Source organism: Physeter macrocephalus, chromosome 13 (assembly GCF_002837175.3).
Source record: "Physeter macrocephalus isolate SW-GA chromosome 13, ASM283717v5, whole genome shotgun sequence".
NCBI lineage: Eukaryota > Metazoa > Chordata > Mammalia > Artiodactyla > Physeteridae > Physeter > Physeter macrocephalus.
In genome coordinates, this window is record NC_041226.1 from 79785893 (window position 1) to 79803910 (window position 18018).

The following is an 18018-nucleotide window of genomic DNA, read 5'->3' on the forward strand; positions in this document are numbered from 1 at the left end:
ACTGTTGGTGGGAATGTAAATTGATACAGCCACTATGGAGAACAGTATGGAGGTTCCTTAAAAAACTAAAAATAGAACTACCATACGACCCAGAAATCCCACTACTGGGCATATACCCTGAGAAAACCATAATTCAAAAGGGTCATGTACCACAATGTTCACTGCAGCACTATTTACAATAGCCAGGACATGGAAGCAACCTAAGTGTCCATTGACAGATGAATGGATAAAGAAGATGTGGCACATATATACAGTGGACTGTTGCTCAGCCATAAAAATAAATGCAATTGGGCTTCCCTGGTGGCGCAGTGGTTGAGAGTCCGCCTGCCGATGCAGGGGACACGGGTTCATGCCCCGGTCCGGGAAGATCCCACATGCCGCGGAGCGGCTGGGCCCGTGAGCAATGGCCGCTGAGCCTGCGCGTCCAGAGCCTGTGCTCCGCAAGGGGAGAGGCCACAGCAGTGTGAGGCCCGCGTACCACAAAAAATAAATAAATAAATGAAATTGAGTTATTTGTAGTGAGGTGGATGGACCTAGAGTCTGTCCTACAGAGTGAAGTAAGTCAGAAAGAGAAAAATACCTTATGCTAATGCATACATATGGAATCTGAAAAAGCAGTACTGATGAACCCAGTTGGCAGGGGAGGAATAAAGATGCAGACGTAGAGAATGGACTGGGGGACACGGGGTGAAGGGGAGGCTGGGACGAAGTGAGAGAGTGGCATGGACAGGTATACACTACCAAATGTAAAATAGCTAGCTAGTGGGAAGCAGCCGCATAGCACAGGGAGATCAGCTCGGTGCTTTGTGACCACCTAGAGGGGTGGGATAGAGAGGGTGGGAGGGAGACGCAAGAGGGAGGGGATATGGGAACATATGTATACGTATAGATGATTCATTTTGTTATACAGCAGCAACTGACACAACATAGTAAAGCAATTATACTCCAATAGAGATGTTTTTTTTTTTTTTTTATTTTAAAAGTTTAGCTGCCCTTGGATGGCAAAAAAAAGAAGCACCAGTTCTGTTGAATTATAACTGATGTGTACCTTTTGCAGTATCATATGATAGTAGCCTCATAGGCTCATGGCTGTCTGTTTTGAGTGAATTACGGGTTTCGTTTTTTCCAGCACTTTAATTGTGGCTTTTTACTGGGCTACTTGATGGCTCTCTGTGTGTTCCCCTGGTTGCCGTCTTGCAGCCCATGGTGTCATTTCAGTAAATACGGAGGAGGTGCGCTGTGTAAGGATCGCCGGCATCGGTAGAAATTAAGCTGAAAGAGCCTTTGTTTTGTCAGAAAAGCTGTAACCAGCCGTTTTGTCTTGTTTTATTGTAGTACTAAATTTGTTTTTAAAACTTAAGAAAAACTATTACAGTGATCTATAAAGATTTATGAGAAGTTCTGTTTCCTTTCTTAACTGTGCACATGTCTGGCATTGCAAGGGTGTCATGTGAATATTAAAAGAAGTTACTTTTGCTTTTGCAAAAATTCCACATAAATTTTTAGTTGTAGGGAATTTTGGGGGGTGGGTGGGTGATGAGGGTAATTTGCTTAGTTTTATTCATTATTGTCTGCCATATCTATGGTTATGAAATTGCACGTATAATACTGAAATATCAGAAATGGCCTGAAGAGACTTTTTGACAGTTTTTCTTGTGGTAGAAAAGGCCCCAACTGGATTATAGTTAAAGGAGTTGAAATGTACTGTTAGTACCGTTAAGCTTCATTTTTATGGGACTGTGCTTGATCATTTGTTCAACACTCAGAGAAATGCTGGTAAGGTATAAATTTCTCCTCCATAAAGCCATCATTTCTCTCTGCTCACACGTTAGGGATGGGTGGGCTGATCTGAAGAGGCGAACGTTTCCGAGTGACAATGTGAGAGGGCTAGGGCTGGCGTGGTTGGGCGCAAGGCGTGGAGCGGCCGAGAGTGGGTGGGGGCCCCGCCTGGGCCCGGCCGCTGTTGGCAGTGGCTCCCGTCTGCGGACGTGCACGCTGACCCCTTTCTCAGGCCCGGGGTGGCGTGGGCGGGAACGACGCGCAGTGCGTGTCCGGTGCCGTCGCCCCTTCTCTGTCCCCCTCCCTGATGAGCACTCCTGCCTGTGCATCTCCTCTGCCCGAGCTTGGGGAGCTGGGCCAGGAGGCAGCCCTGAGGGTCAGGCTTGGAAGAGCCAGCCCTGCAAGGAGGGGAAGGCAGGGTGACGGCAGAGCGTGGAACGGCGCACAGCGGTGCCGGCGCCAGGCTCACCCACAGCAGGGTCCCGGAGCATCGCCTGCCTGGCTTCGGAAGCCCAGCCCCGTGGTTTTCCGGGAAAGCCGTTCTCCGAAAGCACAGAGTTCTGTGCACAGAGGTGTTGGGTCGCGTTGCCTGTGAAAGCGCGTGTGCACATAGAGCCCTAGAAGTAGGTGGGCCGTTTCTGAGCTGAATATTTTAAATTGCACCGCCGTGGCAGGCTGTCTCGCAGGAGGGAAGTCGTCATGAAGCCTTCCTTCTGATGGAAGTGGGAAAAATGTCTGTTGTATATGCTGAGTTGTTATAACGAGGACTTTGTGAAAATTTTCCCATTTTATAATTTGCTTTGATTTTGATAATAGCTCCTAAATGTGTATGTATATTTATTTAAAAGGTTGATTTTTGAAAAAAACTTTGCATAGGTAGGTAGGTAGATGGCAGGTACTGTTAACTGTACTGTCACTGTTCTTACGCAGCCCAGGATGGCGCTCCGACTTCAGGCCACGCACGTTGTAACGAGCCCCAGCGTAGATAGGAGCTGTCTTCGAGAGAGGTCTTACTGCTTAAGAGACACAAGGCTGATTTCCCAGTGATTGATTAATTTGTTTTCAGCCTGATGTTTGGAAGCTTTTATTTCTGAGTTGGTTTACTCGAGTCAGATACCTTCGCCTTTGGATGTGTCAGCAGAATCGATATGCAGGGTTGAGAGTAAGAGGTGGGCAGTGCCCGCACCCGCTCTGCTGCCACACCTCCCACAGAAAGTCCCTCTCGGCTGTACCGCAGGAGACTCGTATTCACCGCCTTTGCACTAGCGGTTTCAGACGGTTTAGCCTGAATACCGCGCGTTTTCGCCAGGAGCCCTCGCTGGGGCTGCTGCTCCTAGGAAGCTTGGGCGGGCGGCCACGTACAGCTGGGGGTGGAGGTGAGGCGTGAGGCGGGTCCAGCTGACCGGCCCCCGGGGGGGGTGGGCTCGGTGATTCTTCAGGAGCCCGAGGTTGTCCCGCTCTCCCAGTGGGTGGGTGCCACCTCTTCTCACAGCCTGCAGTCCAGGTGCCGTCCGTCCCCGGTGTCTGGAGGGACACGTCTCGGCAGCAGTGAGGGGCACAGACTGGCTTCCTCCCACGGACCCTTTCTGAGCGTCGTCTGTCCCTCCGTGCAGAGACAGAAGCGCAGAGTTTCAGTCGCAGACGTGAGCCACGAAAGTGTGGGTGGCAGAGCTTGACCCACAGCTGTGCCCCCGACCTTCCTGGGGTCTTCCTGAGCTGGAGCCGCCAGGGCGGCACAGGGCGCGATGCGGGGCAGCTCAGGAGGGCGTTGCCACTGGAGCGTTAGGTGGAAGGTGGTGAGGGTGACAGAGGAGGAGTACGATATTAAAGACATGCTTTTAGAGCTCTTTTAGCTTCTGAGTGTATACTCAGTGTCCTCACCTACAAATGCGGAAAACTGTCTTCACACGCATTGGGAGGGTTAAATGAAATGAAGATGCGAAAATGCTTTTGAAAGTTGAAAGCCTGCGTGGGTGTGAGTTCCTTTATCATGCTGCATCGGGCAGCCGCCTTCAGGGACTAAAGCCCCTGGAGGGTCAGCGCCGTGATTCAGTTCGCTGTGGTCGGGACGCAGCTCCTGACACGTTTTACCGCCTTGAAGTCCCAGGTAACGGGGCCCTGTTCTTGCCCTCCGAAGCCACTCGCGTCCACACTCTTCCACAGGAAGTTGCCTCGCTGAGGTGGCCTTTCGCGATGGGGTTGCCGGGAAGCCCCAGGTGCTCTGTGTTAGGCACACGTGGTTTTGCTCAGACTGAGGGCGAGAGCGTGAACCGTGTGGGGGGCTCCCCTCTGCTGTCTGGAGATGACCAGCACGTGCTGGGCTGGGGCAGCGGCAGCCTCTGAACCGCCAGGGACGCCGCGGGGTGCTTCGTCGTCCTGGTGGGACTGGGGCAGGAGCGCGGCCCTTCTGAGCTCTAACGATGGCCTCTTCTCCTCTTCTCCTCTCCCCGCGTGGCTGCGCGTGGGCAGTGAAGAGCTGGGCGAGTTCATGGAGATGAAGGGCGCCGGCAGCCCAGGCATTCTCGTGCTGACCACCGGCCTCAGCAAGCCGTTCATGCGCCTGGACAAGTACCCTGCGCTGCTCAAGGAGCTGGAGAGACACATGGAGGTACCGCCCGCCCCGCCTGCCAGCCAGCCAGCCACCCACGCCCGGGAGAGGGAGGGCTCCCGGGCCAGAGCCTGCAGAGGGGGTTTAACCAACGGCCCGTAACTCGGGGTTTTCAGAGTGATGTTGTTAAATGTGAACTTGCTTTCCCTTCTCCCAGCCCTGTAGAGAAGCGTCTGCTCCTTCAGCCCTCTCCCACCCACCGCTGCTGACAGGGCGTTGTCCAGTCGCTAGGAAACAAATGCTCATAGCGTTGAGGGGTCGTATCAGGGACGCGCACTCACGGTGTTGTTAAGTGCATAAGTGATAGAGGAGTCATAGTAAAAGGATCAGCTACTGATATGTATTTATCCTGTGCTCAGATACCAGGCTGTGGGCCTGGCAGAAATTGGGTTCAGGTTACTGGCTCGGTTAGGCCGTAGGGAGCCGTTTCCCAAAGGGCAGGCCGTCCAGTCCGCTCCACAGCTGTTGCCCTCTGTCCTCTGGCGGCAGAGGCTGTAAGGGATGGGCGTGGCCATGTGCCGGCCTCCCTCCAGGGCAGAGTCCGGGTCACTGCTCCACGATCCCCTCAAGGACTAAGAAATGGCACCTTAATGCTGCGAAGAATAGGACAGGTTACAGGTTGGAAAGTATAGGGAAGGTCCGAGCCAGTCTACAGAGTGCCTTTCTAAGAAAAACCTTTCACTATGAAAGCTAATAGTGTGCTTCTTTTATTCAAAGGATTATCATCCCGATAGACAAGATATTCAAAAATCCATGACTGCCTTCAAAAACCTTTCAGTAAGTGATTAAGCATATTAAGTTGTTTTTATTTCCCCCGTCAGACATTATTATGGCAAACGAATGCAGAAAATTACTTGTGAAGTATCATTTGGATTTACTCTGATGAAATAAAAATAAATATATAGTAGTTATGCCATGGCTGGTAAGCTCTCAGGCTTTACTGGACTGTGGACACCAGGAAAATGAAATGATAATTGTTTAAATTTTTAAAAAGCACCGCATAATGCTATAGCTACTTACAGTGATTCAGAACATGTTTTTAACCTCATCCCACAGTGTCTTTAGTGACTGAGTGTGAAATGGAATGCTGGTGGGTTTTTTTTTTAATCTGTTGTCATGCTGTCTTACGGACTTGAGTTTCTGGAATATGTGTCTTATTTACAGCACAAGTGGAACTTACTCTTTTTTCCCCTCTTCTCAGTCTTCTCTGTTGCATTCACTAGTAAAAGCAGAAAATATTTTTCTTGCCCAGTCCACGTTTTTTCTTCTAAAAGTGGCAGGAATGGCTATATTTTTCGAAAACAGTGTTTCTCGTTCTAGAGCTGTTGCATGTTTTGTCTCTCTTGACTTGATTCCACACTTGTGAAGTAAGCAAATTGTTCACTAGGTGATCTGTCTTAAGAAGTAAGATACAAAGCACTGTGGCTGAAACCTGTGGTTCCAGGAGTCCTGTTTCTTCTAACAGTGTTCTGTGCTTCTCAGGCGCAGTGTCAGGAAGTACGGAAAAGGAAGGAGCTGGAGCTGCAGATCCTGACGGAAGCCATCCGGAGCTGGGAGGGGGATGACATTAAGACCCTGGGCAACGTCATTTATATGTCCCAGGTCCTGATTCAGTGCGCTGGGAGCGAGGTACCGCAGTGCGCGAGCGCCATTCCCAACACGGCTTTCCAAGGGCCCCTGCACGTGGCCGGTTTGGGAGGCGCCTGCCTGGGACACGGCTTCCCAGCGTTCCTTCACTTTTGTGGGCTGTGTGTCGATGGCGGTGCGTGGAAGTGCTGCCTGCGTTTCTCTTTCTGTGTCTCCTTTTAGATTCTTGGGAATGTTTGTCCTTCGCCTGTGGTCTTTGTGGGGCTTTTCTTACCTATTGAAGCAAATGAGTTTTAATACATAAACAGTGCTTTTAGTTCTTTCATGTAGATTGGGTAAAGTTTATGGGGTGGATGGAAACATTGAGTTGACGTGTTGGATTTTAGGTTAGTGCCAGGGTCTACCAGTGGACTAAATCCATCTCCGCGTTTTATCCCACCCTCCTTCAGCCTGAAGGGCCCACCTCGTCACCCACTGCCCCTAAAAGCTTACAGGTTCTTTTCCTCCATTTTCTCTCAACCACAGAAAGAAGATTTTACTAATTAAGAGTTAATGGCAGAGCTAAACTCCTTAATCAAATTTTATAAACAGATGTTACGTGGGCTACTTGTGAGTCTAAGAATTTATCATAATTTTGTTTCCATTGAATTTAGCTCATTAAATTTGGTAGAGAGAAATAGCTAAACAGGAAGTATGATATAATATTTCATAAGGCCTACTATAAATATTCTCACAACGGTAAAATAATGTGTTTTTAAAACAACTATTTGAATTTGCTCTTTTACATTAGGAAAAGAATGAACGATATCTTCTGCTCTTCCCAAATATTTTGCTAATGTTGTCTGCCAGTCCTAGGATGAGTGGTTTTATATACCAGGTAAAACACATTTTAAATTTATATTTAATTGTTTATTGTAGATCTGAGAATCATTTCCAGGCCTGCTTTGAGTTTTGTGTTCAATACTACATGCATCTATTTGTGGGCTGCGTGTAGTGTTGTATGTATAGTGTTACATTCAAATACGTACACACAAGTCCTGTCTGTGCGTTTCGATGTGACTGTGCAACTTAGGATACTTGTGTTAATCCAAAGCAAAAAAAGAAGGAGACTAAAATTTGTGGAGCTGCCCCCCAGGACACAGACTGCTGAGGTGCGGTGCCAGCCCGTCGCCACCAAGTCGTGTCCCGCTTCTTTCCTGGTGGCTGGTACATGGTGGGCACAGCAGCGGGCTAGCTGGAGGGGGACGCGCGGCCGAGGTGGGTCGTGGGCACACGTCGGGTGGTGTACGTGGGAGTGGACGCTCGTTTAGCCTTCCTGTGGTTGATCAGTTCTCTGATTTTCTTTGAGAGAATATGAGAGCTGATTTAAGAAGAACACGCAAGGGGAAATGTTTTCTTTTTTGTGCGCTGATTTCAAATGTGGTATTAAGTGCTTTATGCTTTTTCTGTCTGTCTAGCAGCAGCTTCTAGCAAGGTTTACTGCCTTCTCTCTGTGTAGTTACAGAAGCTTCTGCCTTTCCCATCAATTTTTCAAGGCCTGGCTAGTCACCAGATGCTGTTTCAACAGAAGTCGTCCTTTGTTTTCTCTGAGCTGCGTTTCTGCATACGTAGCACATTGTTTGTTTTGTCCCCGACGAGAGCTCTAGCGGGTCCTGAGTCCAGAGTGTCCATGGCTTGTTTGTACCTGCACGGAAGGCTTTGCCACCCAAAGAGGGGTGTCATCACACACTCCAAAAGGAGCGCTTTAAAACTGAGAAAGCAGCTCTGTACGGGCAAGCCTAGAAAAATAATACCTCTTAATTTGTAAGCCTGCCGCTGACTGATGTCTGGCTGACGGGGCGCACCTGCTCAGGCTCCCCCAGGCTGGCGGCTCCTGCCGTAAATGACCTTGGTGCTTTTCCTTCGGTGCTCTCCAGCGTCGTGCTTTGCACCCTAGAGGCTGAGTCGGGGCCCTGCTTTGACCTGCAGGAGCTGAGGTTGCCGTCTGGGGCAGGCTTAGGCCCCTAGGATGTTGGCATTGACATGCCACCAGCGGAGCGCTGTTCTCCCGCCCTGTGCACGGTTTCCTGGGGGGTTTCTCTCCAAGTGCTGTGACCCGCCCCGCGGTCCACGTACTGTCAGTATTCATTTCCGGCTTTGAGGGATGTTCAAAAGCACTGCGTCCAGCAACGGCGAGCACGTCCTGTCCTCCGGGGCTGCTGCTGCGCCGAGTGCGGCCCTGCAGCTTTGTCTCCTGTCGAGTTCTCCGAGCTGTTGGTCACCCCGGCCTTAGGACTCTTGCAAGGGCGTCTGCAGCGTCTGCCTCTAATAACCACGGCTGGGCCGGCGCTACCTGCTGTCCCACCTGCCGAGCCCTGGTGGCCCGTGGACTGGATGATAGCTGTCTCGGGAGGGGAGGGCTGGGGAGACCGCCTCGTGCCCTGTGGGATGCTCGGCGTCGGCCCTGGCCTCCGCCCTGGAGATGTCAGGAGCCCCGCGGGCTGTGTGGCGTTGCCGGCGCCCCCTGCGGGGCAGGACTTGCGCTGCCGCCCCACCGAGAGTCCTGCTCGGCCCCAGTCCCCAGGGGGAGACTTCGCCCGAGGGCTGGCCTGGCCACCGCCTTCCGTGGCGTGTGTGTTATTTGTGCGGGTCCCTGCCGGCCCATTTCTGGCCTCTCCCCGTGGACGTTCCCGCTCCCGACTTCGCCCGAGGGCTGGCCTGGCCACCGCCTTCCGTGGCGTGTGTGTTATTTGTGCGGGTCCCTGCCGGCCCATTTCTGGCCTCTCCCCGTGGACGTTCCCGCTCCCCCCTCCCGAGCCCCGTGTTGTCAGAGCGGATGGGTTGGCTGCTGTTTTCTGCACTTTGTGCGGCGCTCAGCACAGCTCTTGACTTCCTGTCTGGTGACGACCACGCACAACTACCGTACAGTTCCTCTTGCTCCAGTTTCCTTCTTGCTTTGCTTTCAGACGTGGAACGTCCTCTGCATTTCTTTGAGGCAAATCTGTGCCTCCTTTGCATAAAGAACATCATTTAAAATAGCCACTGTAGACACTAGTTTTTTTATCATGATGTGTAATGTTTCTGTGTCCTGCTGTTTATGTTTAGAGTAACCCATCAGATGAAATTTATTTTTTTTCTGGTTTGCTGCCCTGTACCTTTTTGCTGGCTCATTTCTTGATTATAGTATTACGATTTCTTGTTTGAGATAGAGGTTCGTACTATACATGCATTTGGTACAAAGAAAAGAGCATTTTTGCTTTACAGAGACAGTTCCTCTGCCATTTCTAAAATCATTTAATATTTATTTTATTAATGGTATCTTCTTTACTAGAAAAGCACTAACTGTTTTTTTTTGGGGGGGGTCTTTTTTAGGGAAAGCTACCAACGACAGGAATGACAATCACAAAGCTTGAGGACAGTGAAAATCATAGAAATGCATTTGAAATATCAGGTGATAGGCACAGACTCTGTGGACGCCCTCCGTCCGGGCGACAAGGCAGCCGGCGCTCTGTGTGCAGGCCCCTGCCGACCCGTCCGGGGGGCTGGCACGGCAGCGCCGTTGGCCCTCCTCGGGGGTGCGCGTGCGCGTGCTCCGCCCGCTCCCCATTTCAGCTGTGTTCCTCTCTTCCAGGGAGCATGATTGAGCGGATCGTAGTGTCCTGCAGCAGCCAGCAGGACCTCCACGAGTGGGTGGACCGTCTGCAGAAGCAGACGAGGGTCACCTCTGCGGGAAACCCCACCGTGAAGCCCCACTCCGTGCCGTCTCACACCGTAAGGGCCCCCGTCCCTCTCCCGCCTCCAGACTCTGGGCTCAGCCTTGGGTTCAGTTGCCAGCAAGTGATCAAGTGCTTCAAGGCATAGTCAGCCTCGGGGTCAGGAAAGCAGAACATGTGCGTTGTGTTTCTCTGCAAGCACTTGCTCATTGTCAGTGGATGGTGGATCGCTACACACACACACACACACACACACACACACAGTTCTGTTTCTCTGCAAGCAGTTGCTCATTGCCAGTGGATGGTGGATTGCTACACACACACACACACACACACACACACACACACAGTTCTGTTTCTCTGCAAGCACTTGCTCATTGCCAGTGGATGGTGGATTGCTACACACACACAGAGTTCATGGCGAACGCGCACACACACACACACACACACACACACACACACACAGTTCATGACCCCTGGCTAGGAAGCTGCCTTGCTCAGAGTGGGTCGTGTAACCTAAGTTGGTTTTAACCAAAAGCCTGAGAGCCACTGGTCCATAGAGGGCTTTTCTGAGCATTTCAATTGTATTTATTATGTTTCATCAAAAAAAAACCAAACAATGAATACTTACAATGACGAAAAGGACCAGATTCATGTTGAAGGCATTAAAATGTAATTTTTGACTCATCGTTTTGATTGTAAGAAATCTGTATCTTCTACTTTTAGAAAAGCTCAATAGCCCTTTAAGTTTTTAGATACTTAAACATTTCAGAATATGTCAGCACCAAAGTGTCAGTGTTTAAAACTTCTCTTTACTGGTGTTTCATGCTTAAGATACTGGTATTGAATCATCTGAACATTCATCATCTTTACCAGGTAATATTGAAGAACCAGGCACCCTTTATAAATGACTAGGGTCTCACAGCATTTCTGGCTGGTGGGTTCTTCTTGCCGTCCTTGCCAGACTGTGACGATCTTCACTGGGAGTTTTCTACCACCTGTGGTCGCCATCCTTGGGGTAAAAGTTTTAGCTCAGGGATGGTGGCCATGGCGCAGCGTGCTGGTCAGAGGTGCAATGTCTTAGGCCATTTCTCAACAGTTTGGGGGTTAAAACTTCTCGTTTGCTTCAGCTAATGTTTCATTTTGAATGGCTCCGCCATTTATAACTTTTCCATACTTTTAAAAAATACTAAAGATGCTTAGCTTTCACGGGACTAAATTTATTCCAAGGACATATGTGCATCCACTTGTGTGTTTATAAGGAAAAGGGAAGTGCCTTCTCGCTCAGATTGTCTGTAACAGCCTGAAACTAACCTTTATAAAGTCACATCAAGTAACACTGTGCTGTGTATCGGGACGCTGGCCGCTCTCGTTCCTTTTCTTGTCACATAATGGCAAGGGAGTTACAGCCGCGCTGTCTGGAGGGCGCTGTGTCCCACACGCAGGGTTGTCGAGTGTTGTGTGCTCTTCTTACGGAGGTCCTCTTTGGGGGTGTGTGTGTTCTCCCTGTGATTGCTGTGTCCAGCTTGAATAATACTCTAACTTCAGCATAAAGCTACCTCGCTTGACTTTTACAAGCAAGGAGAAATAAAACCAAATGTTACTTACTGTGACATTGCTAGAAGGGTTGTTTTGCGTAATTTTCTCCTTTTGTGAATTATTTAGTTTGAAAAAATTATTTTGTAGTGGTTGTATAACATGTTACAACACGCGCGCGCACACACACACACACACACACACACACACACACACACACACACACACACACACACACACACGCGCGCGCACACACACACACACACACACACACACACACACACACACACACACACACACACACACACACACACACACCCACCCAGGACAGGTGTGTGGTCACTGCAGAGAGTCCACCACTTCTGTCCTTGGACACCCAGCCTCAGCTAGAGCCTGGGCTTCCCTTTAAGCCTGTTTTTCAGATATTGTTCAGTTCTTTCGAATGATGATCTCACTCAGGTTTCCAGCTTACATAGAACCACTCAGCTCTTTCTCCTGTTAAGCATACTGTATTGTTTTCGGCTAATTTGAGATCATTAGCTAATTTTGAATGTTATTTATCTTATTTAACATTTTCTTATTTAATTGTCAGTGTGATGGAATCCTTTTGGGTTTTCTAGGAATATAAACCCCATTAATAAGGTCCTTCTGAGAAATTATATTTATATAACTTTGTTTTGGTTAAAGCTGATTTTTCTGAGAAAATGTTTTATCCCAGGGATTGGCAAAATTTTTCTATAAAAAGACAGACAGTAAATATTTGGGGGGTTTTAGGCAATATGGTCTCTGTTATAATTATATTTTGCTTTTGTAATACAAAAGCAGCCACTGACAGGAGTAGGCCTGACTGTGTCCCAGGAGCATTTTTTTTTTTTTAAACAGAAACAGGGGTCAGGCCCTAGTTTTGCCCACCCCTGAATCACCAGGCAGTGAGTAGTCCCGCTGGGGAGGTAATCGTTACCCTCCCCGTAATCACATTCCCGGTGCAGGGAATGCCCGTTGTGTCCTACAGTTCTGCTGTCTGTACTCAGTGAAATACCTGTTTGCACACGAGACCCCACATGGCAGTTAGAGGTGGTGGGTGGACTTTCCGGGTCTGGACCCCCAGCGCCCTGCTGCTTCCTGACCCCGGCTCAGCCGCGGCCCGGAGCAGCACGCGGGACGGCGGCTCCCCGCTCAACCCGAGTGGCCCAGACACTGAGCGCCTGGAGAGTCGAGAGCAATGCTCACAAGCTGGGGCTGCCCCAGTGGGGGCGTCTTGGCGGGCTGGGTGTGTTTGCTCAAGGTTCTCGCGACAGTGAACGGTGTCTCTGCTCTCTCCCGCCCTGTTCCCCGGGCAGCTCCCCTCCCACTCCATCGCCCCGTCCAGCAAGCATGCGGACAGCAAGCCCGTGCCACTGACGCCCGCCTACCACACGCTGCCTCACCCCTCCCACCACGGCACTCCACACACCACCATCAACTGGGGGCCCTTGGAGCCTCCGAAGACCCCCAAGCCCTGGAGCCTGAGCTGCCTGCGACCCGCACCCCCTCTCCGGCCCTCGGCTGCTCTCTGCTACAAGGAGGTGAGCCCCGACCTCACGGCTGGGCGTGTTACTTCGGCCGTTCCCTGCTTCAGTCCAGTGCATTCGGAAATGTGGACCATCCCGTGTTTCTGTCTGTGACATAAAGCAGACCGGCTCTTCAGAACTGTGAAGCGTCCGCCTTCGTTCTCTTGTTACACTCCTTCCTGTGATCCTGGGAGCCCTGGGGAGACCCTCATGGTGGGGCCCTCTCTGTGCCCGTCACGGAGGAGCTGTTTCTGTGCCCACGTGGCCTCCGTTCCCTTTGCCCGGAGGCCACGGAGCTGGGAGGCTTCGCGTGGGCCTCCCGGCCTCTCGCTGAAAGATCTTTGAACTTGGTTGTGATGGGTCTCACTGTGTGCGTGCCACTCTACCACACCTTGTGACCCTTTTCAGGCTTGAGCTCTTGCCCGGGAACCCTGCGTCTGGTCACCTATGTAAGGCGGAGGGAACGTTTACGGGTAAGGGGGGGTGAAGGCAGCACTCCTCGTGGCGTGGTCACGGCGCACCCGCTCTCCTCCACTCGGACAGTGTTTGCACGTGTCTGCTGTTCCCTCCCTGCCCTGATGAGAAAGGGAAGGGACTCGAGAAGTAGGGTCCAGGAATACGGGCTCTTGAGGAAGCTGGTGATTGTGTGAAATGATGTGAGTGGAGTTTGGTTGCCGTAGGCGTGGCCGTGAGCGTGGCGGGCGTGGCGTGAGCCTTTGCTTGTCCACGAGGCCGCGCTTGCAGAGGCCCTGGAGCAGACACCCCCTCCGTGCCCGCTGGCAGCCCTCGGTGTTTTAAGATCTGTAGAGGAGTACAGCGTCAGTTATAGTTAATCCTTTATGTGTCTGTTACTGGGTCTCGGTTTCTACGACGCGTGTCCTGCGCGGGCGTCCCTGTGCCTGGGTCAGAGCGTTCTACGCCCTGGCAGCTCCTGCAAGAGTGCTGATGTCTGCGCTGCAGGCGTGTGGGCAAGCCCTGGTGATCTCACTGCTGGGGAGGGAGAGTGGGGCGGAGGAGGGAGAGGAAGGCGTGCGGGGTGTGGCCGTGAGCACACCCAGTGTGCTGAGCACGCAGGCCGCCCGCTGCAAAGCGGTCACAGACCAAGGGCCGGACAGAGCACTGCCGAGTGGGCAGTCTGCCCGCTTCACCCCCGTTCCCCAGGACTCAGGGAAGCCACGGGACACCTGCTGGACTCACTTCTTCAGGGACTGATTGCTGCTGCCTTTTCAGGAGCTTTTAAATGTTCATTTTCACGGGGAAGATTTTAAAGAGATACCTTTAAAACTCAGGCTCTGTTCCCTCTGCTTTTCAGTCTGATCCGTCCCATAGCACGAGTCACGTTCCGAGTCTTGGATTCTCATCGTAAGGTTCACCAGTGGTTTATATAATTTAAATGATGCAGAAGTTAGCCTTCTCTGACCTGAAAATTCAGTATACGCTTGACAGTCAAAACCTTGCCCACCGCGTTGCGCTTGGGCCTGCTCTGTCTTCCACCTTCCCCTTCGCGGGGGGTTTTCGGGCGCTGTGTTGGGGGGGAGGGGTAGACCCTGAGGCGGTGAACGTAGCTCCGGGTGGTGGGAACGCTCCGCAGCCGGGGCTGCGAGCCGGGGCGCTGTCTTCCGCACGCCTCTGCCCTCGAGCCCGTGGGCTGCTCTTAGACCCTTTTCTTCTCCCTTGAGGCTTCAGACGCTTTCCTAAAGGAGTTGTGTTTACTTGCCTTTCTTTTAACAGTAGCCTTAGTTCCCCCTCTCTTGCTGGCTGGCTGCAGCAGGGCCCGCCCCAGAACTGGCAGCGCGCAGCTCCCTGTGCAGGCCTCGGCCAGCCGGCCTTTCCGAGCCAGGCGCGGCTGTTGCCCGGTGCCACTGGATCGGGTGACACGAGGGTTCTTGGCAGGGTCGGCGCCCTGTTGACTGTCGATGATGCTCGGCGGCTGGCGGAGAGCGATCAGAGTTCGAGGGCAGCGGGGGCGCCCGCGGTGCCAGGGCGTTGAGTGCTTCACTCCTTCACCGTGGCCCTCGTCGCGGACCGGCGGGAGTTCCTGCCTTTGGGGTTTGTCAGCCTTTCCCCCTTTGCTTCCCTAGGATCTCAGCAAGAGTCCCAAGACCATGAAGAAGCTGCTCCCCAAGCGCAAGCCTGAGCGGAAGCCTTCGGACGAGGAGTTCGCGCTGAGGAAAAGTGAGTACCTGCGAGGACGTGCGGCTCTCGGCGGGCGGGCGGGCGGGCGGGGAGGCGCCGGGCTTTCCAGGGCCGCACGCGGAAGCCAGGGTCCAGCCGAGGGTCCCCTCTAAAGGATGTAGCTGGAGCGGGGGAGCGACAGGCCCCACGAGCAGGGGAGGTGCGGGTCCGCGGGACCCGCCCGGCCTCCCCCGGCTGGGCCTCCCCCGGGTGGGCCTCCCCCGGCTGGGCCTCCCCCGGCTGGGCCTCCCCTGGCTGGGCCTCCCCTGGCTGGGCCTCCCCCGGGTGGGCCTCCCCCGGGTGGGCCTCCCCTGGCTGGGCCTCCCCCGGGTGGGCCTCCCCTGGCTGGGCCTCCCCTGGCTGGGGAGCGACAGGCCCCACGAGCAGGGGAGGTGCGGGTCCGCGGGACCCGCCCGGCCTCCCCCGGCTGGGCCTTCCCCGGGTGGGCCTCCCCCGGGTGGGCCTCCCCCGGCTGGGCCTCCCCCGGCTGGGCCTCCCCTGGCTGGGCCTCCCCTGGCTGGGCCTCCCCCGGGTGGGCCTCCCCCGGGTGGGCCTCCCCTGGCTGGGCCTCCCCCGGGTGGGCCTCCCCCGGGTGGGCCTCCCCTGGCTGGGCCTCCCCCGGGTGGGCCTCCCCTGGCTGGGCCTCTGTGCGGGTCTTCGCCATGGGACCGACCCCAACCCTGTGCTCGGAGGGCCCCCGTCCTCCGTGGGGACTCCTGAGATGCCGTGGGCGGCGTGGACGGCAGCCGCAGCTCCTCGGCCTCCCGCGTGGATACGTGGCGAGAGCGACCCGGCGCGGCAGGCGGGAGGGGCTCTGCGGGGCTGCCTCTGCAGCTCCCCCACCCCGAGAACTGCCGCGGGGCTCTGTGACTTTCCGGACCTTTGCTCCTTTAGCCCACACCCGTTTGCGAGCCTTTGGGGATTCACTTCCGGAAGAAGGCTTTTAGACAGTAGCCGAGTAGCCGGCATCACCCCGAGGAGGAGGCGGCTGGGTGCAGTGGCTGCAAGTGCGCCGCCCCCCCCGTCCTTGGCGAGGGTCATGGTGACCCTGGGGAAGTGGGCGCAGGGTTGGCCTGGAGGCGGCTCCCGGGTGAGCTCCCTCGGCCCGGGCCACCTGACATCCCCTGCCGCAGCCCCACTCGTCCTGCTGTCCTGCCGTCACTTGGTCGCTTCCTCAGATGGTGAGCGCACCTGCGGGACACCTGATGGAGCGGCGGAGGCTGAGCACCCCCGTGCGGAGGGTCCGCCCGTGCGGAGGGTCCGGCCGGGGGTGGACACCAGCTCCGCATGTGCGGCTCCGACCCAGGCCTGGTGGACCTTCACCCCAGCGCTTGCCGAGCGCCTTCTTCTGCGCGCGGGCGCTGCGCTTTGCGTGCCGCGAGCGTGCTGACCCGTGTCAGAAGATGGCGGTGTGCTTTGCATCAGCGGGACAGGCAGCATCACTCGTGCGGTCGCCCTCCTGTTGGCAGAGGGGAGTGGCCTGGCCTGCCTGTGGGCGTTACCTCCCAGCGTGTCCCGGAGCGAGACTAGCTAAATGTTGTTCTTACGGAACCCTGTTAAACGACCGGTCCCAGTTAGCGGAATTTAAGTCGGCTTTTCAGTCGCTCCTCAGCTTTCTGCGCTGACACTGGCTCTTAGGAGCGAGTGTGCGGCCTGCCTTGTGTGTGTCTATACCATACGATGGTGGGGAGGCTTTTTGAACTATAAATAGTTCAGTTTTCCATTCTTCCCACATTTTTTTGTTAGAGTAGTTGAGCCTTTTAAAGTATATTCTAAGTAATATCTTAGAAGATGCAGAAAAATCTAGAAAAAGAGAAAGCAGAGTTGCACCACGCGATGGTATGAATTACGCTGGGTGCGAGGGTCTCGCCCGCCCGCTACCAGGGCCTTTAGGTGCTCTTGCTCTGCTGGCTGCATCCTCCACGCAGGTGGCCTCTGAGTGCAGAGGAAGCCGGGTCTGGAGCCATTTACGGGAGATCTCTGGAGCTTCCTAGATTAACTCCCTAGTAGGAACTCGTGGATCGGAGGAGACGCTCACTTTAAAGCCTTTGATAAGTGGGCTCAAACGGCCTTGCCAGGGGGTCACACCTGTCTTCACTGCCCTCTCCCAGGTGAGGATGGAGGGAACTTGTCCTTTCCGATATCCACATCCACACTGAACTCTCAGGCTTTCTGATTTTTGTCAGGCTGACATGTGAAAACATGATATTTAGTTTTAATTTTCACTTCTTTTCTCGGTGAGAAGGAACATTTTTTCTTTCTGACTGTTCTTTTGTGAATTGTTTGTTCCTATTTCTTGCCTTTTTTTCATTTTCAGGATGGGGGATACTATCTTTCTTGTGGGTTAGTAAGACAACTTATATGTATATTTAGGATATTAGCCCTTTGCCAGATATGGTGCAGATAAAAAAATACTTAGGAAAAAATAAAAACCCTCTGAATATAACTATCCTGTGAAGATCAGAGAACGTTTCTCTGGCGAGAAAACAAAAGGCGGGATCGTTAGTTGCCACCATCGTTGGTTGAGTTGATCATTTGGGTTTGTCCGGTTAACTGTACTTGTCACTTCTGGGTTGTGACGGGTCGTGTGTCCCTTGCAGGCACGGCTGCGCTGGAGGAGGATGCCCAGATTCTGAAGGTCATCGAGGCTTACTGCACCAGCGCCAAGACGCGGCAGACGCTCAACTCAAGTAAGCGCCGTAGGAACCCGCTGGGACTCCGGTGGTTTGTTTTGCTTTTTAAAATCACGACCTGAAGGACACAGCTGCGGGCCCCGGGCAGGCTCGTGGGCACGGTCCCCGGCGCGGGCGCTTCCGGGGCCTCGCGCCGCGCCCCTCAGTCAAGGGAAGGGATCTGAGCTGTCAGTGAAACAGCTGGTTTCTAGAGGAGGTTCCGCCGGGAAACCTGGAAGTGTAGGCACTGCCAGAGTTTATAAAGCTCTCTCGGGTTGGAAGACAGCAGGGGACTCGCTCAGCTCAGTTGTTTAAGCTGTTTAAACTACGGGTGTGGTAGTGGAATTGGGGGGGGGGGGCGGTGCTTCTTAGGATTGTTGGCAAAAATAAGCCTAGATGAAGAGTTCCTTTAGCCCTCC

General features: G+C 53.5%; 1 protein-coding gene across 14 annotated transcripts in view; it reads left to right on the plus strand.

Annotated features, from left to right (window-relative positions):
- The window catches only part of ARHGEF7 (Rho guanine nucleotide exchange factor 7), a 61896-nt gene that overhangs the window by 29108 nt on the left and 14770 nt on the right, over nt 1-18018 (plus strand). For all 14 annotated transcript variants that reach the window (XR_003682585.2, XR_003682587.2, XR_003682586.2 and 11 more), the window contains 9 exons: nt 4249-4387; nt 5105-5164; nt 5870-6016; nt 6765-6851; nt 9326-9404; nt 9585-9724; nt 12543-12767; nt 14834-14927; nt 17528-17617. Coding sequence is in view for 9 of the 14 variants with exons in the window: in XM_028497506.2 (XP_028353307.1) it covers nt 4249-4387; nt 5105-5164; nt 5870-6016; nt 6765-6851; nt 9326-9404; nt 9585-9724; nt 12543-12767; nt 14834-14927; nt 17528-17617 (1061 nt within the window). In the remaining 5 variants the exon portion in view is untranslated. The remainder of the gene's footprint in view (nt 1-4248; nt 4388-5104; nt 5165-5869; nt 6017-6764; nt 6852-9325; nt 9405-9584; nt 9725-12542; nt 12768-14833; nt 14928-17527; nt 17618-18018) is intronic.